This window comes from Apostichopus japonicus, chromosome 4, assembly GCF_037975245.1.
Source record: "Apostichopus japonicus isolate 1M-3 chromosome 4, ASM3797524v1, whole genome shotgun sequence".
Lineage (NCBI taxonomy): Eukaryota > Metazoa > Echinodermata > Holothuroidea > Aspidochirotida > Stichopodidae > Apostichopus > Apostichopus japonicus.
Genome location: NC_092564.1, coordinates 22,483,369 through 22,508,031, shown reverse-complemented (window position 1 = coordinate 22,508,031; position 24,663 = coordinate 22,483,369). Strand labels below are relative to the sequence as shown.

At 36.4% G+C, this 24,663-nt stretch overlaps 2 protein-coding genes across 10 annotated transcripts in view; one reads left to right on the top strand and one right to left on the bottom strand.

Annotated features, from left to right (window-relative positions):
• LOC139966824 (condensin-2 complex subunit G2-like) overlaps positions 1-2,108 on the top strand; it is a 43,406-nt gene extending 41,298 nt beyond the window's left edge. Inside the window, exon 28 of the mRNA XM_071970203.1 lies at positions 377-2,108. Coding sequence (XP_071826304.1) covers positions 377-554 — 178 coding nt within the window. The 3' untranslated portion in view covers positions 555-2,108. The remainder of the gene's footprint in view (positions 1-376) is intronic.
• Positions 1,552-24,663, bottom strand: part of LOC139966821 (nuclear envelope integral membrane protein 1-like) — a 30,184-nt gene continuing 7,072 nt past the window's right edge. For 2 of the 9 annotated variants that reach the window (XM_071970195.1, XM_071970196.1), the window contains 7 exons: positions 17,934-18,040; positions 14,381-14,591; positions 12,739-12,811; positions 10,656-10,749; positions 9,198-9,553; positions 8,340-8,507; positions 1,552-7,730 (listed from right to left, as the gene is read on the bottom strand). In XM_071970195.1, coding sequence (XP_071826296.1) covers positions 7,595-7,730; positions 8,340-8,507; positions 9,198-9,553; positions 10,656-10,749; positions 12,739-12,811; positions 14,381-14,591; positions 17,934-18,040 — 1,145 coding nt within the window. In that variant the 3' untranslated portion in view covers positions 1,552-7,594. The remainder of the gene's footprint in view (positions 7,731-8,339; positions 8,508-9,197; positions 9,554-10,655; positions 10,750-12,738; positions 12,812-14,380; positions 14,592-17,933; positions 18,041-24,663) is intronic. The other 7 variants (XM_071970198.1, XM_071970199.1, XR_011792772.1 and 4 more) reach the window with 6 other exon arrangements.

Below are 24,663 nucleotides of genomic sequence, written 5' to 3'. Positions count from 1 at the left end.
TTCTAACGTCTGTATACCAGCTCACTTACTTGGGATCAGGTTGTCCCTCTTTTTGATGCCTTATTACTTGATAATTTCTACTTGCGACACAAGGTCAACAACATTCTCTATTCGTCTGTTCTATCAGGCACATGAAAGTATTGTATATTAGTATAAGATGTTTTTATTGTGTAGTTATTATACACTATACAATACAATATGCAAAATAATTATGTTGTAGAGGTGAATACCTGAAAAAAACATTTTAAAAGCAGGACCTGTCCGAACCAATTGTAGGCCTTCGTATATGAACAATATTTTTTGTAGACATTGTATCAAGAGCCTTAATATGAGCAGACCACACTAATTCTTAGCATTCGCTGCATCAATTCAACAGGGCCTGGCTTTTTGAATCTCGAAAACTGTTGAACAGTTTGCTGGGAAAGGAACCTCCTTTGAAGCCAGCAGAAGTGGAGAATTCCCTGTCAATGTCCAAGGAGAGTAATACGTCCAGCACTTTGAATAAATCTAAGAAGAAACTGTACAACTCCAACAGTAGTAGTTTACTCATGTAGTATCCAGAGGCACAGAGCTTTAGTTACTAGTCTGTTATCTTTTCACTGGTTTCACAAAAGAATGTTATCTTTTAAATGAGCTGTAGTGGTACTTCACAAATCCTAAGCTTGGGTGACCTGTCAAGATTTGTCATGTTGGAAGATTAGTATTGGATGTGTAGTAACAGCTTGTAGTTGCTTCCTTGGCTTATCCACAGAGACATCTATAGTACTGAACTGCCTTCAATCACAATTGGAAATTCCCAGCAAAGACCATGCAAGCTGTCTTTTGCCTGACCGAAACTTAGTACAATATGTATAAAGTATTTGACTGAACTTAGTACCATATGTATAAAGTATTTGCCTGAACTTAGTACCATATGTATAAAGTATTTGCCAGAACTTAGTACCATATGTATAATGTATTTGACTGAACTTAGTACCATATGTATAAAGTATTTGACTGAACTTAGTACCATATGTATTAAGTATTTGCCTGAACTTAGTACCATATGTATAAAGTATTTTCCTGAACTTAGAACCATATGTATAAAGTATTTGCCTGAACTTAGTACCATATGTATAAAGTAATTGACTGAACTTAGTACCATATGTATTAAGTATTTGCCTGAACTTAGTACCATATGTATAAAGTATTTGCCTGAACTTAGAACCATATGTATAAAGTATTTGCCTGAACTTAGTACCATATGTATTAAGTATTTGCCTGAACTTAGTACCATATGTATAAAGTATTCTTTTCATACTGCAGCATGTGTAATCGCTAGTTTTAAGACTGCTGAATTTGGAAGGTTTGAACATTTTACCTTAAAATATTTGCATACACAATGGATATTTTATGTACAGGGAAGACATACACAGTACAGTGTAAGGTTAGCAGCATCCATGGTGGAAGACCCTGGCTAAAGATGCTAAGTTTCATGGCCACATTTCAGGAGTCTATTAAGTGAAATGGTAGGTGAGAAGAAAAGAACACCCTTAGTAATGTAGAGTTGAATAAATTCTTTGTACTAATTTATTAAAAATGTAAGAAGTAAATCACTTACTAGAACAAAACAAGTAAATAAATACTTTTGATGAATGGAAAACATAATGCATGTGCAGTTGATATCATGTGACTATCCTGCTAATTGGGTCTTCTTTCCATATTGTCTACAACTCTAAAGAGTATGTTGGGTTAGATGTGGTGTATAATGTTAGTACTGCAGTCATGAATACCAACATCACACAGAAGGTAACATGGAGGTACTTGATTTCATTATCTTTGTTTATATGGAAACAGTCATTCATATCTCCACCACATCTATAGGTGCCAATAGTTTAGTAACCGGGATCATTTAAGTTGTTATTAAACTTAATGAATTAATTAAATTTAAAATTATTTCCGGTATTCAGTATGAATGCAACAATCATAATCAGTGAATACCAAAGCATATGCAATGTCAAAATAAAGAAACTAAACATAAACAGTTCTCAAGCAATGAAAGACTTACTGGCTAGTTTCTTAATACTTTGCTCTTACATGTTGCTGTAAATAGACAAGTGTAAAGTCAAGTTATTCCTCTTGTTTCACATTCTGCTTCATTATAAGTAGAGCAGGTTAAAATGACTGCAACTAACAACGAGGTTAAAATGATCTTCAACTACAAGTAACAAGATTAACTTTTGTTTCAAGCCTCACAATCTGCTTCATTAAGTACAGCAGGTTAAAATGACCTTCAACTGCAAGTAACAAGCAGGTTAAAATGACCTTCAACTACAAGTAACAAGATTAACTTTTGTTTCAAGCCTCACAATCTGCTTCATTAAGTAGAGCAGGTTAAAATGACCTTCAACTGCAAGTAACAAGATTAACTTTGTTTCAAGCCTCACAATCTGCTTCATTAAGTAGAGCAGGTTAGAATGACCTTCAACTGCAAGTAACAAGATTAACTTTTGTTTCAAGCCTCACAATCTGCTTCATTAAGTAGAGCAGGTTAGAATGACCTTCAACTGCAAGTTACAAGATTAACTTTTGTTTCAAGCCTCACAATCTGCTTCATTAAGTAGAGCAGGTTAGAATGACCTTCAACTGCAAGTAACAAGATTAACTTTTGTTTCAAGCCTCACAATCTGCTTCATTAAGTAGAGCAGGTTAAAATGACCTTCAACTGCAAGTTACAAGATTAACTTTTGTTTCAAGCCTCACAATCTGCTTCATTAAGTAGAGCAGGTTAAAATGACCTTCAACTGCAAGTTACAAGATTAACTTTTGTTTCAAGCCTCACAATCTGCTTCATTAAGTAGAGCAGGTTAAAATGACCTTCAACTGCAAGTTACAAGATTAACTTTTGTTTCAAGCCTCACAATCTGCTTCATTAAGTAGAGCAGGTTAGAATGACCTTCAACTGCAAGTAACAAGATTAACTTTGTTTCAAGCCTCACAATCTGCTTCATTAAGTAGAGCAGGTTAGAATGACCTTCAACTGCAAGTAACAAGATTAACTTTTGTTTCAAGCCTCACAATCTGCTTCATTAAGTAGAGCAGGTTAGAATGACCTTCAACTGCAAGTTACAAGATTAACTTTTGTTTCAAGCCTCACAATCTGCTTCATTAAGTAGAGCAGGTTAGAATGACCTTCAACTGCAAGTTACAAGATTAACTTTTGTTTCAAGCCTCACAATCTGCTTCATTAAGTAGAGCAGGTTAAAATGACCTTCAACTGCAAGTTACAAGATTAACTTTTGTTTCAAGCCTCACAATCTGCTTCATTAAGTAGAGCAGGTTAAAATGACCTTCAACTGCAAGTTACAAGATTAACTTTTGTTTCAAGCCTCACAATCTGCTTCATTAAGTAGAGCAGGTTAAAATGACCTTCAACTGCAAGTTACAAGATTAACTTTTGTTTCAAGCCTCACAATCTGCTTCATTAAGTAGAGCAGGTTAAAATGACCTTCAACTGCAAGTAACAAGATTAACTTTGTTTCAAGCCTCACAATCTGCTTCATTAAGTAGAGCAGGTTAGAATGACCTTCAACTGCAAGTAACAAGATTAACTTTTGTTTCAAGCCTCACAATCTGCTTCATTAAGTAGAGCAGGTTAGAATGACCTTCAACTGCAAGTTACAAGATTAACTTTTGTTTCAAGCCTCACAATCTGCTTCATTAAGTAGAGCAGGTTAGAATGACCTTCAACTGCAAGTAACAAGATTAACTTTTGTTTCAAGCCTCACAATCTGCTTCATTAAGTAGAGCAGGTTAGAATGACCTTCAACTGCAAGTTACAAGATTAACTTTTGTTTCAAGCCTCACAATCTGCTTCATTAAGTAGAGCAGGTTAGAATGACCTTCAACTGCAAGTAACAAGATTAACTTTTGTTTCAAGCCTCACAATCTGCTTCATTAAGTAGAGCAGGTTAAAATGACCTTCAACTGCAAGTAACAAGATTAACTTTTGTTTCAAGCCTCACAATCTGCTTCATTAAGTAGAGCAGGTTAAAATGACCTTCAACTGCAAGTTACAAGATTAACTTTTGTTTCAAGCCTCACAATCTGCTTCATTAAGTAGAGCAGGTTAAAATGACCTTCAACTGCAAGTTACAAGATTAACTTTTGTTTCAAGCCTCACAATCTGCTTCATTAAGTAGAGCAGGTTAGAATGACCTTCAACTGCAAGTAACAAGATTAACTTTTGTTTCAAGCCTCACAATCTGCTTCATTAAGTAGAGCAGGTTAGAATGACCTTCAACTGCAAGTAACAAGATTAACTTTTGTTTCAAGCCTCACAATCTGCTTCATTAAGTAAAGCAGGTTAGAATGACCTTCAACTGCAAGTAACAAGACAATCTCCTCTTTGAATTTCTACAAAGTTTGTTCAGATGAACCAAACAATTTTCTCTTTTGTGGCTGCCATCAAAGATAAATGTTTACCTCTTTATGCAAATTTCAGGTGACTTTGTCACTTCACAAGAATTAAAAACTTTAAAAAGAGAGTACTTTCCATAAGTTATCATGTATATACTTAAGTGTTTTACGATAACGACAGACAATCCTTGATGGTGACAACTTTTTGAGCAGGTTTCCTACTGTGAATTCCACATAGTCTTGGGGCTACTGCAAAAGTCAAACAATATTTGTGAAGAAAAGTAAGTGTGATGGGTGAATATTCCCAATGACATTTGATAGTCACTGGCAAATACTTGAAGTAATAATGATTAACTTCCAGTACATGCTCTTCCAGTACATACTAAAGTACATATGTAGCTTAGCAGTAGTCCACTTTACTGTCATAAAGCAGCGGCAGTTTTTCTGTCGTCTTTTTGAATTCTAAAAACCGCTCACAACTAGAAAGGGGAAAGAGCAGAAGAGAGTTTAGCCAAGAAGAGAGCAGAAGAGAGTGGCAATTTTTAGATTAGTTGTAGTATTTAGCACCATGCACAATCATTAATAGCCTTTGCAGTTTTGGGGAAAGTATATATATAGGCATCAATGGTTGCAAAAGAATCCTCGATTCTGTTTTCAAGATTACATAGCACTAAGAGTAATCAGGTTGGTTCATTAAAACAAGTCCTTAAACTGACGTTTCAATGTGTAACAAACAACAGAACAACTTGACAGGCTTTAAAGACTCATGACCTCCGAAAGAATTTTGTTTACAGTTGAAGGTTACACAAACAATGGTCATATTCCCAAACATATTCCCAAACAGAAGGTTACACAAACAATGGTCATATTCCCATAATAAAATCATCCAGTATTGATAAAAAGGTATAGCAAACTGAAAGTTTAAAACACTTAGTTCTGACTGCAGACTACAGCAATGAACTTCCAAATAAAAATATAAATGACAGTAGACAAAGATAGCACCTTGGTTTATGCTGGAAAAATCTTCCAGTAGTAGTCCCTAGTCATCTGAAAATCAAACTTTGTGAAGCTTGCATGAAGTTGTAACTGATCAACTCCAAATATAAACTTCATATCATAGTGAGTACAAGTGCCCCACATATTTTCTGTGGCAGCTAAAAATCATTTGAGGTCAACAGAGAAATAGGTCTGAACACTTCAAGAACATGTTATACAAAAGTAAAGACTGAATAAACTTGATATGTGGGTCCACCTCATAGAGTACAAAATACAAAAGTCAATTGAGTTTGACATTGGGCAAAGTCAGGTAATTGCAATAAAGTAAAGCTTGGATGAACACAAGTTACATTACAGATTCACTTATGAAAAGCAACTAGGAATCACTAAGACTTAGCTTTCTGTATATTAGTTTTAGGTACTGGTTTGCAATAAACCAGTAGCCATACTCCACTTAACATACTAGCCAGGACATATTCTGAAGCCAAATAGTAAAAAATACTGATGGATTGCAGTGTTATATAACAACACCTACTTGTATGTACACAAACATATATACTAATACATACTTAAAGGATTTTTTTAGTGGCAGTCTATTGGGTATATAAAAAGAACTCCATAATTATTTAGTTCAGGGATTTTCATTCTATGATTCAGGAGAAGCCAATTTTTGAAGCTCGCGCCAACTTAATCTTATGTATTTGAACGGTGGAGAACGATGAGCGACTGTGACGTCATCCGCAGCACTTCACTTCAGAGGCTGCAGGGACGCTTTAGCGAAGAAAGTTAATCTTTCTGAAGATAAAATAGCGATTTAGATTGAAATTTCTCGGTGAGTCACAGAAACTAAAATTCATTACAGGGCCATACAAAGACAATAAATTATATGACCGGATGGACTGGATCCTATTTTTCACTAAACAATTCCTTTAAACATGGTTTAGGGTTAGTTTGCAACTTTGCGGTTATGTATACATCCGTATACATACATATACTATCAACACATCTTGCAATTATACTACTATATTGATCTATAGCAGCATAATCTGATCTATAGTAAGGGGACCATACTTGTGCCACAAAATCTGGGGACATGGTAGTGATGACGCCTCGTCACACAACATGTGACATCAAGGGATACTATATACCTACACTGTTAAGATAGGGATCACTCAGATTATTTCAGTTCTAAGTACAGTAGGCTGACAGACAAATGCCTAATTAAGACACCTCATCCAAAAACAAGTTATATGTCCAAAGAGGTGGAAGGTAACTGCAAGTCTTCTTATTCTATCTATCACTATGAGCAACATTATGCTTTTCATGTGAATGACAGGATATGAAACTAAATCAATGAACTGGGTTGCCTTTATCTGTGAGCCATTAATAAACTTAATGTTTGTAGTTTTATTTATTTGTATTTTATGATAGGTGAAAGCCACCTCTCAGTCCTGTAAATTGAAATTATTCAGTTCTTTTTGTATGAATTCAATATTTCACCAGGACAGTACATAAATGGAAGGTACATAAAATCTAGGGACTGTTCTCTGAATTGGAGACATCTGTTACATCATGCTAGATATAAACTACCACAGTTTATTGCAGTAAAGCAATATACACTGCTAGATAGCAGCATACTTCAACTGTAGTTAAATTATAGGCAAAAGCAAATGTTTTATACTCTTTTCTTAACTTGGATTCGACTATAGATATATATATGCTACAATATAAATATATATATACTACAAAATGTTTGAATATTTACAATACAAACTCATTTGATTTAACGATTTGTTAAACAATGAGATATCAGTATATGAAAAACACACCTTTGAATGGAATTCCCCTTTTGAATACCCTTTTGAACTGACACAATGGATGTTATGACATAATTTCAAGTCTTCTATTTGTGATTATGTTACTTCTCCCTATGAATTACTCTAATCTCACCCTTTATGGTAATCAATCCTTCCCTCTTCAACAGTTTAGCTTCCCTTCTCATAAATAAACAAGCTGAGCATAAAAGCAGTGTTGTTTTTGTCTAAAATTGAGATGCTTGTAAAGTTTCATACTTTTTATAGGAAAGTAAAAACTTCACAGCATATAAGCCTTAAAACCTGAAGTTTTAACTATAAAGGAAGTCATGTGGAAGCAGAATGAAGCCATGTTACTGCTCCAGGCTGTGAATGACTGCAAGCAACTACCATTCACTATCACTGTCACTGGTTAGTAAACTATCATTAACCTCAGGTTCTGGTGGTATGGACATGTCAGAATCGTAGAGAGTAAGCTCATGTTCACTGAGATGATCGTCTCCGAGCACAAACTGGGCAAACCTGTTGGCAGAGAAGAGAGTTGAGCACTGTTATTGTCAAATTGCTCATCAGGATCAACAAGACACCTCACCTGAGTCACATTGAGATGTTTCACAATTGCAAGCCATCAACCAACGGAAATGTTAAATTAATATTACTGCATCACTGATAGCTACACACCATTAAAACCATTTGTTTACTAACTACCATCACTGTCATAAAGAACTGCATCTTTCTGGTAGCGGAACTGTCGAAACATTTTGTTTACTAACCAACATCGTTGAAGTATGTCTGTTTCTCACAGACAGAAACACACCTATCATACAGTTTGTTTAATAACCAAATAAATCATTGAAGTAGGTCTGACAGAAGCACACCTATCATACAGTTTGTTTAATAACCAAATAAATCATTGAAGTAGGTCTGACAGAAGCACACCTATCATACAGTTTGTTTAATAACCAACTTCATAATTGAAGTATCTATGTCTCACTGACAGAAACACACCTACAGTATCATACAGTTTGTTTAATAACCAACTTCATCGTTGAAGTAGGTCTAACTGAAACACAACTATCATACAGTGTGTTTACTAACCACCTCCCATACATGTTGTTGTTATAGCTTTACCTTTCAGGTGTCTCCATCTTGTTTATCATTTTCCAAGCATTACACTGCGGACTATTGCAATATTCTCTCAGCTGTTCCAGAGCTTTCTTTGTTTCCTCCACGGCCTCCTGCTCAAACTCATCTATACTCAGAAGCCGTTTCCTCACTGAAGGGTACCGCTTTCTATTCCTGTCAAACGACATTTATTACTTGGGTTTCATAAAGTCCAGAACACTTTCCATAAATGACCCTAAAATACAAACTTCCACTGCACCTACAGTAGATGTTTATTTATCTGACTAAGATTCAATTATGGAAACAACTACTGTAGGTTTGCACTAGCTCAAAGTTTATTTCATTCCAGTTTGTATTTCATGAATGCTGGGAGCTTGTTTAATACCACTTACTTCCTGTGCCCTTACACCTCATTAAATAACTGTTTCAATCTGTATATTCCACTTAAACTGTAAATGTAACACAATGAGAATTGATACCAAAGAACCATTAAGGTTGTAAATATAACACAATGAGAATTGACACCAAAGTAACATTTAGTTGTAAATATAACACAATGAGAAATAACCCAAGAGCACCCATATAGGTATGTAAATATGTAGGTTGTAAATATAACACAATGATATAGACCATCAGAGAATTGCTAAGGTTTGTTCTACAAGTTCATCTCTGTACCCAACATCCTCTTTAAGTTACATTTAACCGTTAACCCTTTCCAAAGGTCAAAACCCAGAAAACATTAGACAAAAGAAAATAGAACAAATTTTGTTTTGACAATCCAGGTTTGGTTATGAAAATCATACAGGGCTGTAAATGCAAAAGTGAAATCCAACTCTATGTTTTTCTCATGATTAAAGAACTTACCACCACCAACGAAGCCTTGGTGTACTTGGCATTGATTTTACAATTCCTTTCCTTCTAAGAAATGTTATACCAGCCATAAGTGCTATGAAAGCAACCGCTGTGGGCTTGTGTTGAATTCCACTATAAATAAGTAGACATCCGATCAGATAAAGTACACCTTCCAGGATATGAACAGTTCTGTCATTCTGGATGGGACCGTACCAGTAACAAACGATGAAGCTAAGGATGCCTGCCACAACAAAGTAAGCCAAGATATACTCCCTGTACTCTGTAGCAAACAAACTCAGCCCGACCTCTCGAATGAAATACACCACTAACGACCACCCACCAGTAACAAACGCTATTGCTCCAATTTTCTGCAAAGAGGGGATGAAACGAGAAAGTTAATGTTTGAAAGGAGTTGAAGTAAGTTGACCATTTTAAACTTGAAAGAGTGATGATGATCATGATGATGATGAAAACTTAAAGCACCTACCAGTGGCAAATGCTTTTGTCCAATGTGATAAAACAAAGTTGGTTTGAGTACTAGATTAACCCTTATACACTCTACTCCTGGGCTGAAGCCATAAACGGGATGTTCGGGAGTCCAATTTCAGGCCAGGGGGTTAAAATTGTGGCTTGGGACGGGGGGGGGGGATTTTGAGCAAATGAATCCCGTCAGTACTTTGTGAAGCCTACTGTACATCAGTTCTTTCTCACATTATAAGTTGTATTTTATGCTGTATTCTTTTAAAGAATTGACTTAGTGTGTTAACCATACCACTTACTAAAACGTAAGTCTGTGTACTTTTGTTTTTAACTTCACTAATGTTCTTTCAACATTGCTGGCTCTAATAACTTGTGTATTATTATGTTATTCAGGGCAGTAACTGTAGGCTAGGCTAACCACTGCACACTATCTAATTGGTGATATTTGCTTTGAAAAATTAAAGACTTTCTTGAGTCACCCAAACTATTATCACAGTTATAAGACACACATAGAGTTGCTTAGAATTAAAACTTTGATTTATGACACATGTTTTACATAGCAAACATCTAGGAACAATTAAATCATGAAACAACCTTTAAATAATAACATGAGCTCTATAACAATTTACTTAATGAAACTGTGTCAATTTTGACACATTTCTTAGACTGATAAAATTATGGACCTTAATATTTTCTTTGCTATTTCAAAAGAGTCGTAAATCCGTTTATAATATGATTGTTTATGTAAGTGAAAATATTGTGTGTTGGTCCACTACAGTAATTGTTCAAGCAAAGAAATGGCCGCAGCACCAGCAGTTAGTTTTAGAAATTGCACAGGGAAGTATATATGCAAAAAGAGATAAACTGCTTGTAGTCAAGCTTCCACACTAAGTGGATTCACTGTAAACTAGGTAGATCTGTTCATTTATACCTCTTTAAAATGTTGAACTTCATGCATCTATGCAAGATAGTTAGGGTTTGGTAACTCACCTTAGGGATAAATCGGCTAATGATGTAAACAATGATGAGTAACGAGGCCAGGATACCAATGGTAACTCCAGAAGAATAATGGAAGTATACACTCCTGTGAAGTAGAAGAAGATTGACAAGGATACAAACACTATTCTATGCTTGGTATTAATGTAAGAGCACATTGGTTGTGTGGAATAATACAATCCTGTAAAGAAAGAAACATTTATAGTTTTCACTGAAATATAGTAAACATTCTATATTTACTTTTTATTTGTTGATGATGAGATTCCACTTATTAGAAATTTGATATTTTATAATATGATACAATAGATCAACATATATAATACCATATATAATAGGATAATGTGATACCATAGATCTATTGACAAAATAAATCAATCAATCAAATATGTCCTTAATTTGCTCTCTTTGGTGCTAACTTTGGTTTAAGGACATTAATGACAATATAAAAAAAAAAATATATAAAAATAAACTGAACAAGGAGTTACAGCAGATATTCCAAAACTTACTGGTATGGATGTTTACGAGTGACAAGCTTACCTGTCTCCCCACAACCTTAGCACCCTCATTCTACTGTGCCTAGAAAGTCCTGGTAATGTTTTAACACTATGCATCCTCTACGACCGACTTCTCCGGTCATCGCTCTTCCTCTCATGAGACCACTGCCCCTCCAAAGTGATCTCTGCCTTGGAGTCCAGTAATAGCCCCTTCCCGACAAATTAGGAGGACTACCCCCCCCCCCGACTCCGAACCCAACATCAAATTTCTGATGCTTCTGAAGGGAGGGATAGTTCTCCCTGCCCCGTAAAGAGGGGAGGGGGGGACTACCCTCTACGACATGTACCCCTTAACTCTAACAAGAGAGGCCAAAAGTAGCAGAAGGTACTTTTAATGTTAGGCTCCAACCCCATACACCGCATGTGAGGCTGAAGCCATTGGTTCGTACAGCTATTTGTTAGTGCCTGCAGTACTCTTGATAGACCCCAAGAAGGAGCGAGCCGTCTAATACGTGGGCGTTTGTTCGCCATCCCCCTGATCAGCTGGGCGCTGTTGCCTGCCAAGCCGCGGTGGATAGCAGTTATTGACAACAGGTAGCTGTGATAGTCAACACTTGCTTGTCCTCCTCAAATAGAGAGTGGAGGAAGTCTACCATGTGTGCCAGAGAGGTCTCGGCTGGCAGTATCCTTCTGTTCTGGCACAATTCCCCAACTTTTCGCAGCCAGGAATCATAAGTTGCCTCGGTTGATGTTCTCCTGGCATCCGAAAAAAGTCCTGACAACTTCCAGGCAACTAATTGTAGACTCATGATGTCTGGATGGTTGAGGGTCCCCCATCTCTGGGACAGCAGATGAGGTGTGTCTGGTAGGATCGCTGGGGTGCCCATTAGGAGTTGTAGGATTTCCCCGAACCATGGTCTGCGAGGCCAGAATGGGACTATCAGCCTATCAGTATGACCCTCCCCCTGGGGTGGAACCGCAGAAGATCTGAAGTTTGGTGTACTCCGCCATCGCAAACAGGTCCACCATTGGTCTGCCAAGAATGTTGATGATCCTGTTGCATGTCTCTTTGGATAGTGCCCACTCGTTGGGGTCCATCTCTAGTCTGGACAGAGCATCAGCCATCACTTTAAGTGAATGGGATGCTCGTAGCATCATGCCAGAGTCCTTGGCTGTCATTAGGACTTCCACAGTGGTGTTGTCCGTGGTCGCTGTTTTCTGCAAATTCTCTCTTAATGTGAAGTCCCAATACGCAATTGGAAGCCTAAGTACCGTTGATGGTGTCAGTGCATGGGTATGTGCGAGCAAATCCGATGGATAAAATAGGCTCATAAAATAACGATCTAGACACTTTGGATGGTAGAATGAGGAAGGCAGGGATTGGAGGAGCCGCTCGTAGAGGGTGCACATTGCTATAAAGGTTACCAGGACATTCTAGGCATGGTAGAACGAGGGTGCTCAGGTTGTGGGGAGACATGTAAGCGAGGAACAAAGTAAATTCTGGTACAACAATTTTGGTTATTTTTGTTCGACAATCAAATTTAAGAATGCTTTACAGATTTCAATTGAAATGACCCACAGACCTACTGAAAGTTGGTGAGTACAGAAAAATTAAAAGTCCAGCAACAAACAGTCCGATGTAAAGAGGGTCAATTTCTGAAAAGAGGAGAAAAAAAGAGCATTCATTTATCTTTACAGAGATACTAATCCTATTACGTACCGCACAACACTTTCCATTAATTGGTGAATGTGTACCTGACACTAAACTTTTTATGTTACAACTGCATTCATTTGGCAATGTGATGTGATTCTGTCAAAGAAACAAACATTGTCTAAAGCTCTCAGATTTGGACAAATACAGTAGACAACTACTGTACAATGAGTCAAAAAATGTAAACTCCACTGTTTTGCAAAATGCACTGTCAGAAACCTAAGATACTACACAGGGCCAGATATGAAGGTATTTTTTTTTAAAATTATGGGAATAATCGCAGATTAGGAAAGATCTTTCTGTAATTCTGATCATATTTTTTCAAAAAAGGCTTTATAATATTACAGAAAGTCATGTCACAATTTTGAAGGTTTCCTTTCTCCTGCTGAGGTGGAGTACTGTATGTACTAACAATAACAAGGGAAAGAAATGGCCTTGAAACAAAAGTAGGCACAGGTGCACTTTACTCTTTACAGTCTTAAAAAAAAAATTGTCCATGATTTTTCATTATACTTTGATTAAATGCTGAACGGAAAATGAAATGCTTTTACCAATCTCCAAGCATGCTGCAGATGTATTTTCAGGCCGAATAAGCTGAAGACCATGCACAAGCCATTGAAACTTTAACTTACCCCTAAGTTTACCATGCAGTTTAACTTACCCATTTAATACAGTAGTTTACCATGCAGTTTAACTTACCTTTAGTTTGCCATGCAGCTTATCTTATCCCTTAGTTTGCCCTGCAGTTTTAACTTACCCCTTAGTTTGCCATGCAGTTTTAGCTTTTCTCTTAGTTTACCATGCAGTTTAACTTACCCTTAGTTTGCCATGCAGCTTAACTTTCCCTTAGTTGCCATGCAATTAAACTTATCCCTTAGTTTGCCATGCAGTTTTAACTTAACCATTAGTTGCCATGCAATTAAACTTACCCCTTAGTTTGCCATGCAGAACTTTTAGCTTTGCTCTTAGTTTACCATGCAGTTTAACTTACCCTTAGTTTGCCATGCAGCTTAATTTTACCTTAGTTTGCCATGCTATTAAACTTACCCCTTAGTTTACCATGCAGTTTAACTGTCTTTAGTCCGCCATGTACTGTAGTTGAACATATCCCTTAGATTGCTGTGCAGTGTAACTTACCCATTTAATAGTTTGCCATGCAGTTTAACTTACCCATTTAATAGTTTGCCATGCAGTTTAACTTATCCATTTAATAGTTTGCCATGCAGTTTAACTTCCCCCATAGATTGTCATACAGTTTAACTTACCCATCTAATAGTTTGCCATACAGTTTAACTTCCCCCATAGATTGTCATACAGTTTAACTGACCCATTTAATAGTTTGCCATGCAGTTTAACTTCTCCCATAGATTGTCATGCAGTTTAACTGACCCATTTAATAGTTTGCCATACAGTTTAACTTCCTTCATAGATTGTCATGCAGTTTAACTGACCCATTTAATAGTTTGCCATGCAGTTTAACTTACCCCTTAGTAATACCATGCAGTTTTACTTACCCCTTAGTTTGCCATGCAGTTCACAGCCATCTTCACATTCCACTCCTAAGCAGGATTGATGTAGAACAGATAATCTGTCCCCTGGACATTTCCAAAGTCCATGTGGTAAATGGAGAAAGCCTTTGTTCTTTTGGTCTGCCCGCACCTCACTGGCATTATTACCACAGTAGAAACTGGGCAAGTTCTGTGGATTTGTTGGTTTAACTTCCACCTTGACATTGATAGATAAAAGATAAATTGATCTTCTGATTAATCCCAACTATAGCACCGGTTTCTGAAGACAATAGGTCATTGACATTTATAGTCTAAATCTAACAACCTTCATGGACCATTGCAAGCTCATACTGAAACTTTGCTTGTCAGTTATTTCACACACAAAAAAAACTGCTGCAAAATATTCTGCATATATCTTCAGTTCAAGACCACATTCTAATAACTACTGTAGGTATTATACTGTATATTGTGGTGATTCAAATTTGCCAACTTGCTGCAATGTTTATGTATCATGCAGTATGTCAGCAGCAGAGATATAGTGATGTCATTTTGCAGAAGAAACTGGCAGAAATCAACTTTTTCTAGTTTATCAGTTCTTCCATAAGAAATCAAAGCCCTGGCAGTGGCTGTCTGAGCGCATGAGTCCACTATTAAATTCACTGCTCAGGTAAACATTAGTAGTGCGCACATGCAGTTCACTGTGGATACTGTGAATGTTATTTTACCTACTGTACAAGCATTTGATGTCAGGGAATGATTGAAACTTTGCATAACACCGTTTAATCACATATTCAGTTTGTACTTAAGTACTACTTGGTTTTCATGTACTGTACTACAGAGTACATACATTTAGCTGCTATTCATCTTTGCATTTTGTTGCAATAGTTTATAGTTGCTACTGTATTTTTCTATGCTGGGAGACAGTAGACCACAGTTGCAATTCGGTTCTTTGATTAGATTTACAGTATATTTAATGTGTACTAAAAGTAGTACATGCATAATGTACTGTATGGATTAACAAATTCCTTCTTCTCAGCAGTTTTGTTGTTACAGAGCAATTAAACCTTTTCTTTTCTAGCAGAGAGTTATTGATTACTTGCCATCTATCCAGATGCATGACCTAACACACACAGTATGCGGGGGTTTCAATGCCCATACACTAGAGGACATAGAGTTATATTCAGATCAGAGTTTTAAGATCTGATGAGCTGTTTTATTTGATACACCTTATTATGAATTATCCACATCTTGAATGGCCAATATTAAAGTTAAATTGGTATTGAGAGGCCTACCAAGAAGGACCTTTCTTTTTGGGCCATGATTTGTACATTTTTTTCCATATTTTGTTGTTGTACTTGTAAACGTACTGAAAATGCAAAAGAATAGATGATAAAAAGAACCCAAACCCCACTTCCCTCCTGGGAGAAATTTTCCCTTTTGCGATTGAAATCTTTGTTTTTCTTTCTGTTTGCCTTACTCAGAGCTTTATTTTGGGGGTATTACTTCACTTTGTTAAGAATTGTGACAGGTTCAGATCTCTAGGCTGCACATGTACATCATGTGTCCTGATATAAAACAGTCCTTTCTATTAGAGTAATAAACTTGTGTGATGCAACAAACTAATTATCAAACCTATAGCACTACAGTAGGTACAGTACTTCAAGCTGGTATTACTGTAGGTTGTACGCTATATTCCAAATCCACCTCAGCTGGTGTAAGGTTGTACGTTATATTCCAAATCCACCTCAGCTGGTGTAAGGTTGTACGCTGAATTCCAAATCCACCTCAGCTGGTATTAGGTTGTACGCTTTACTTCTAGATATGCCAGGAATGCAACATTCAAACAAGTATAGGAAACTGCTTGGTTACAAAATAAGACTGCTCAGAATAAGATGTAGTAAGACGTAAGACTGTTGAGGGGATAAAATACCACCATACTATTCTAGGTAGAGATGCACTCTATGGCATAATTGCTGCGTTATAAATCAGCTGGGTCCTATAAAAAAACATAAAATGGTGCAAACCAATGTTTGGGTTTATATATATTGCTGTCATTATTAATAGGGTTTATTCTAGTTAATATCTTTTATGTTTGTTTAATCTTATTTTGACATTCTACTTTGGTATTCGTTTTTGCTATTTAAACTGATTTGTTTGCATATTTGTTTGTTTGTGGGTTTTTTAAATTTATTTATTGCTTTTAACTCAGCTCTTTGAGATTTTCAGTATCAGTGTAAGACATATAACTGAATTAAATTATTATGCCTGATTTATGAGATCAACAAATATTGTAAACATAGTAAACAGATATTTGCCCTCCAAACCTACATTACATTTATTCTGTTTGATGTCTGTGAGTTTAAGCACTGTTTGCGCTCTAGTTTGCTCCTGAAATTAATATGAAGTTTTTGTTTGAATATTGACTTGGAGGAGATTCTGAGTCAAGTACGTGCTACACATCTCATCTGTGCTAACACACCCTCTTACCCAAACAGAGAAATGTAACATACTGTATGTACTCATTCTACGTATTGTATTTTACACCACCCTTTAGCAACCACAATATGTCCTGTTATTGTAACCACCAACCTACCCTAAGAAGCCTGGGGCTGTAGTCACTCTTAGGAATGTTTGTAGATGACATATGACGCATGTTAGTAGTTCTAAGTAGTTAAGAACAATGAGTGTGTATAATGAGACACTCTGAATACAGAAGTCAAAGCAAAAACAACTCCTCTTTGAATCATCTCTTGTACTCATTATTATCAAGAATATTACAAGAAATGTGTTACACTGGGTCCCATTGCTACCAATAGTGTCCAGGCCTCTAAATCCAGGCTACGATACTTACTGACTAAATTGTGTTTTTGTTTTGTTCTTTGCTGATTGCCAGAACAAAAAAGAGCACTAGCAGTGTTTACCAGATAACAATTAACAACATTGATATCATCTTCAAAAAGTGGTATGATTTCTGCAGAATAGCAAATATTATTGGGCTGCTCTCATAAGCTTTTTCAGTCTCTGAGATGTGTTGTAATTTAGACAGATGCCAGTAACAACTTCATTTGAATAGCAAGCAGATTTGCTATGCATGTGCAAGTTTGCATTTTAGCAAATGACCAAATTGTAAAATTCTGGTGTGGGTACCTAAATGAATGATTATATACAGTATTCAAATGCCATGCTGAAGCACATATATCTAGAGTACCATATTTGGTACTCTATATATGTACCTTAACAGTATAATCTGGTCTCAAAACTTTCAAAAAGAGATTGTGGATGGGAAAACTACCTTAACATGTTAAAAAAAGTAGAAGATAAAAATGTTAAATCACATATTTAATGTTACTTATTGTAACCTACGTAACCACCACAGATGTATAAGACTAAATCAATTTCAACCAATGTCAGAGCTCACATCAACATCTACAGTAGTCTAGAGCTAAAATGCTTTCATTACAGCAAAGTCAGAAGGCTGTGTACTGACTATAAAGCTCTAAAAAAGGTTTAAAAAAGGAGGAAAAATGAAAGACTGAAGTAGTTTACAGTATTCACTCACCCAAAGACTGCTAAAAGATTTCAGTACTGGAAAACCTGTCTTTGGTATGTAACAATACACTTTAAATCCCTGTATATCTTTGTCACTGGTGGGGAAGTATCCATCTACTGTTGAATATTTGGAGAAAACAAATTATCAGCTTCCATTAATGAAAAGTAACTGTTCTTCACACGTTGAGATATATAACAGATTTCATCACAGTTTAGGTTGAACTTTGTTATTTTATACTACAAGTTTGTTTGGCATGATACAGTAGATCTGATCCTAATATCTTCTGCAGTATCAGGGATTATGTTCGGCTGTCAATAACAACTTTGATTTATTCATTCCTAACAACCAGAGAGAGCCAAATAGGTTTATGTGAGTCATTTCCACACTTATAGTAGACTTCTCACAATGTTTACAAGGTTTGCTTATTGATACCAACAAAACGTGTACAGTACTCAGTTGGATCTATATACTACTGACATACCAAGTACAAATTCATCTTAAGTTCCATTTTTTGCAAGACTTTCAGACTTTGACATAAATTTTATTGACCTCAAACTACCCTTTGACCTACAGTAGACACAAAACCAATAACGTTCTTGAACCACTATCGAGGTGGATCTACATACAGTACTAGGCACTAAGTGCCAGTCAGTTTTCTGATACTTTGCTATTGAAATTATATTATGTTTAAATTTTTAGATTACGACCTTGAGGTCTATTGATCTTCATCTCCACCAAGTTTTATAAGGCTCTTTTATTTCCTATGATAAATGCACATATACTGTATACCGAATAGGAAGTACTACCATCCAGGCTTGGGGTAATCGTAATCAGTAATCGATTACATTTTTTGAAGTAATCGTAATCGATTACTTTTGGGCAATTCCGTAAAGTCGGACGTACATTTCGGACAGTTTGTTGATCCATATCTCAATGGCTATATATAGGAGATAACTTTTCATTTGGGTTTTATGGAACATCTACCTTGTACTATTCTTGTATGGAGTTTCATTCCTTGTCCATCTAAATAAACCAAAAATACTCAAAAAACCTCCCTGTGACGGACGTACCCAGAGAAAGTGACTTTTTCAGATCGTAATTTTCTTTTGAAAATTTCTGTGAATTGGGATGGGATGCAATTTAAAACTACTATACATATGATGAAGAAGACTCTTAACTACACATATCAGTAAACAAGCAGTTGAAACCTATATCACTTCCCTGCAATATATTCAAAAATTCCTCTGTGACGGACGTACAATTTATTGTGACGGACGTACATGTGTGAAATTATATAGTAAATGTACGTCCGTCACAAACAAAAGTGCTACTTGGTATCCCTAAAATTTTAATTTGTGACAGAGCTTCACCCAGAGTTTCCATTGTTGACAGATTTACACAATAATGCAGCTCATTTACTTGTGGCTAATGGAACAACTTAGGTAAAAGTAATAGTGAAAAGAAGGTTTACCCTCTCACAAAATTTCTATTCTATTGGAAATCTATATTTCACTTTAAGTTTTATGCAAATCATCAATGGTAAGCTCATTTAAAATTTTGTGTGCATCATTTCAAACAATACAGATGTTAGACCCCTAGGGAGTTGAAGTTCTTTAGTGGGTCAGAATAATGGGTCTTTATTAATGGTATGAGCACCAAACCATTTTTCTTTCACTTTTCTTCACACCCTGTTTATTTACTTGACAATTTTTTTTTTATTAAAATACATACATGCTGCAAGCATCTGTATGGATGACTTAACAGCACATTTCAGCAAACAAGAAATTTAGAACTTCAGATGTGTGATACATTGTGTTGTATTGCTTTAGGAGTTCTTAGGCTGTGTTCACATTGGATTCCCTGTTCTTAGTCCTGTGTTGACAATTTAACCGCAAATATGTTTCCAAAATCTCCTATTTTAGTGTTCACACTTGAACTCATGCTCCAGCTCTGATTTCCCACTCTGAGTCAATGAAGAGGAAGTTACAATATTTGTAAGGTGACTCTCACAAAAGTGCAAATGCATAAAGTGTATGGCAAATTTCTAATAAAGATGAGTGTCACTAACTTCTGCATGCAGTGTATATTGATTCAATATTGAGGTGAAAGTGGGAGAAAGAAGTCAGTGTTATAACACTGTTATAACAAGTGAAGTCAGTGTTATAACCAGGGTGTGCATACTACAAATAGCTATTCAGCAGTATTGCTGAATAGCTATGAGAGCATTAATTGGCAATAGTTCTTAAATATCTCATGTCAAGATACAGAGATACAGCGGCACACCCTTAGCTAGTATAGCAACTATGAAACATGTATAAAGGTAATACACACAAACACTGTGAAGTTAAGGAAGAACCATCTGGTAACTCTGTCCACCAACATAAAACTATGAGTACATGTGGTTCAAAATTAACTTTTGTTCCACATAATGATACCTGAAACCCAACACAAAAGGTAATGAACCTAAAGCAAATGTAGAACAAATTACATCAAAACAATAACATGCATACTACAGCGGTAACAAAATACTAACAATTGCAATAACAGTTCTTGATGACTCTCAGACAATCTTCCTTCTAAAACTGATTTATTATTTACTAAAAACTAGTTGAACACAGTGTAAAATATACAGTGTGTTGGATATTGAAAGGAAACCTTATGGTCAGAGGGAAGAATAAATGGCAGAACTACAAGAAACAATGTTGTACACAAACAAATCGTTTGTAGCTAATAGTTCCATATATGTCCATGGTAAGTTTGCCTAATAGTGAGTTGAACAGACATGGTGTTATGTAGTTTGTTTGCCTTGATCTCCGGTCACTTTGGTCCCGAGTCTTCACACTCTGGAACTGATACCCCCCAGAACAGGGGACCAACATGTCGCGGTCTGACCCTGAGAAGGATAGTATTTACATTAGGATGTTGATCTCGAGCAGGGGATATGATTCGGTCGGATCCCCTCTGTGTGTTTTCTAATGTGAACAAGGCTTTCAGATGAAAGTGTTATATCAATGTAGACAATAGCATACTGAACATGTGGTTCAATACCATGCCATTTCTTTGATATCTTGCCAAGTGCTAATTCCAATAACACAAATATATATGCTACAGTAGTTGACACTGAAGTATGTAATGTTTGCATACCACTACATTTATGCTAATGAAGCAACCACAAAACTACCTAATATCTGTGTTAATGACTAAATGGGTTTGATTATTAAATTCAGAGGTACTGTAGTGATAAACATGTTAAAATACATTGTTTACAGTATCTAAACAAAAATAGTGTGACGGACGTACCCGTGACGGACGTACGTGACGGACGTACGAAAATACGTACGTCTGTCACAGCATTTTCTGAAAAAATAAAATCCTAGGGATTAAAGGCACATTATGTAGTTATTGAGTGTTCAAAATGTGCATTGAATTGTAGATGTCTTGAAATCTGGGTACCTCCTTCTGTATGAAATTTTAAAAAATGTAATTTTTCTGTGACGGACGTACACATGACAATTTACATTTGTACAAAAAGTTATTCTCAGAAAACTGAAAATCCCTGCAACTTTATCTGTTTGTCAACTGAATCTATATATTATATCACTTCAGCAAATCAAAGAATATTTATTTCTATGAAGATACACAGGCAAAAATAGGCATTTTGTTTTGGGGTAATTTTTGTGAAGCAAATTTGAGATTTTTTCGGTTGACTAATACACACCTTAATCTGCCTGAAAACAATGTGTTCTGTGAAAATTAGCTAAATATTATGAAACTTCAGAGTTTTAGCTTTCATCTGATACCCTATATGTAATGATTCAACGTTTTTTAAGTTTTGGTGAAAAGGTTTACTAGTTTACGGAACTGCCCTTTTGTCAAAATTACAAAGTAATCGTAATCGTAATCGATTACAAGGGCAAAATAATCGTAATCGTATTACATTTATGATTACAGTGAAATTTGAATGAGAAGGGCAAAATTAGTAGAAATGATTAAAACTAATTCTTACTTTTGGCTTTTAGTGTGACCAAAGAAGTGTTCCTGCTTGTAGAATTCTCTAGCACAATAAACCTACTGTATTCAGAAATTTGCCTACATTCCATTGTCCAATAACCCATCCAACTTTGCACCATTTACACCTCTTTAATTAATGTAATTAACCTTGTTGCTGAAAAAATCACTGCAAATTAAGTATCTTGGTGGATCAGAATTTGCTTTACCAGAGTTGACCACTTTTTGATGAAAATAATTTACTTTTACTTTGGCCTTCCATGTCCCATGTACTGTGGAATGCCCCATTTCAAAGCTGTTTAGTTTTATTTTGGTGTTATAATGTAAAAGAGTTTTTAGTTTTGCTGCTATGCAGAAATTATTACAGTAGTTTACAAAATATAGTGTTGCATGAAAAACTTCATTTGTTTTACTTTAGTATTTGTCTGTTTACATTGTCACAACTTCCATGGGATAAAACAAAATGGCACCTTCTAGCGCCCCCTCTGTTGCGACCCCGGGTTTTTCCTTTGGCCTTCAAGGCCGATAAAAATAAAATTTTAGATAGATTACGGGAAGTAAACTCAAAGGACCAAAAGACTACTGAGATGTTTCTGAAAGTTAACAAAACGATATATTTACAATGATATGATCTCTACTGATTTGTACAAGGATTATTGGTACTAGAAATTTGGAATATTACAGACAGATTTTACAATATTATACGGCCGTTAAATTTTTAAAAGATTACTTAACTTATCTTACGCGGCGCGTGCCGGCTCTCGGTTCCTTTCGTAGCTGTTCTGACCTCCTTGCGTCACCAACAACGATGTCGGGATTAGGCTCCCTCGTAGGCTGGTATCCTGTGACTTGGTCAGGCGCAAAACCGTTCCCCGCTGGTCCAATTCGACTCAACGTTTGTATCCCAAGGATGGCTTCCTCCTGGGTGAACTCCGAAAAACTCTGCCGAAGTCACGCCTGTCCCGGTTAAACGACGCACCAATCTTATAAACAAACAGTCCACCGGTTCCTCCGTCCGTCCCCTCGATTAATCTTTTATCTCAGATGAATTTCTTTTCACAATAGGTCGGAAAACTAAACTAAACTCTTCATCACCGAAAATATCTCTTCTATATATAGCCGGGTTTAATCTCCTGAAAGTTCTTTTCCAGGAATCCTGACGGAAAAACATCGAGAATCATCCATGTCTCGAAGATACGACTGATATCATTCATTGGTCGACGATATCCGGTCACCTGCTAAAAATAACTTCCCGTATGTTCTGGAAATTTGTGATCGCTAATACCGAATAGCGCCATCATTTCTGGTCGCTTCGAGTAAAAACGCACAAGTTGTCAGTCACGACGAGTGACCTACTTATCACCCTGACCAGCATATACTGAATACACGTACAATGAATAAAGTCGTTCGTGACAATTACTCCCCCTTTAAGATAAATATTTTTAATATTTCATCTATAAATGGACGTGTATGCAACTTTAAATTAAACATAACTAATGAATATTGATAACCATCTTAAAATACTCAAACTAACAATCCCATAAATGTCAAATTCTATAAACTATAAACAATTCTATAATCCGACAAAACTATGTCAATCATAAATGTATGATAGCATAACAACAATCAATAGTGTTACAATCAACACATCTACATCTGATTAAATGAATGAATAACCCGCTTACATTCGGCTCATATAATCTGCACCAACATTGTACTTTCCTTTGATTGATTCCAGTCTGAATCTATACTCTTGTAGTACTAATGCCCATCTCATAATTCTTGAGTTCAGCAACTTCGCTCTATTTAAATAAGTGAGTGGTTCGTGATCAGTCTGTAAGACGAACTCACTTCCGTACAGATATACACGGAATTTCTGTACTGCCCAAACTAATCCTAGGCATTCTCTCTCAATCACTGAATAATTTCTTTCCCTCTCCAATAACTTTCTACTAGCATACGCTACAGGAAATAATTCTCCTTCATGTTCCTGTAGTAGGACTGCACCAATCCCTACATCGGATGCATCGGTCCTCAGAACAAATTGCTTATTTACATCAGGAAGCCTGAGAAGGGGTGGATTAATAAGCGCTCGCTTCAGATCATTGAACGCCTTGTCCTGGGCGCTTCCCCAAATCACTCTATTGGGTGAACCCTTCCTCGTCAGGTCCGACAGTGGGGCAACTAGTGCAGAGTAGTTTGGTACAGTATATAGTCTCTGTAATACCCCGTGAGACCAAGAAACGATCTGACTTGGGTTTTCGTCTCGGGTTTTGGAGCGTTTTTGATTTTATCAAGGGTACACTGCTTCGGGCCCAACTTCCCGTTTCCAACTGTGTGGCCCAAGAACTCCAATTTAGTGAACCCTATTTCACACTTACTCGGACGAGCTGTCAGACCGCTCTCTCTCAACGTCTGAAATAACAACTCCAAACACTCTACATGCTCATCCCATGTCTCGGTATGAATCAAAATATCATCCAGATAATTGACAACATTTGGCACATCCCTCAAAATGGTTCTCATCAACCTAGTGAAAACTGCCGGTGCCCCAACCAATCCAAAGGGCATCGTTTTAAATTGCCATAACCCATCTGGAGTCACAAAGGCAGTCTTCTCTTTCGCTGACTGTGTCATTTCAACCTGCCAATATCCCTTCGTTAGATCGATTCGACTGAAGTACTTGTCATTCAACAATTCCGAGAATATCTCTGTCATGGTTTGCATAGGT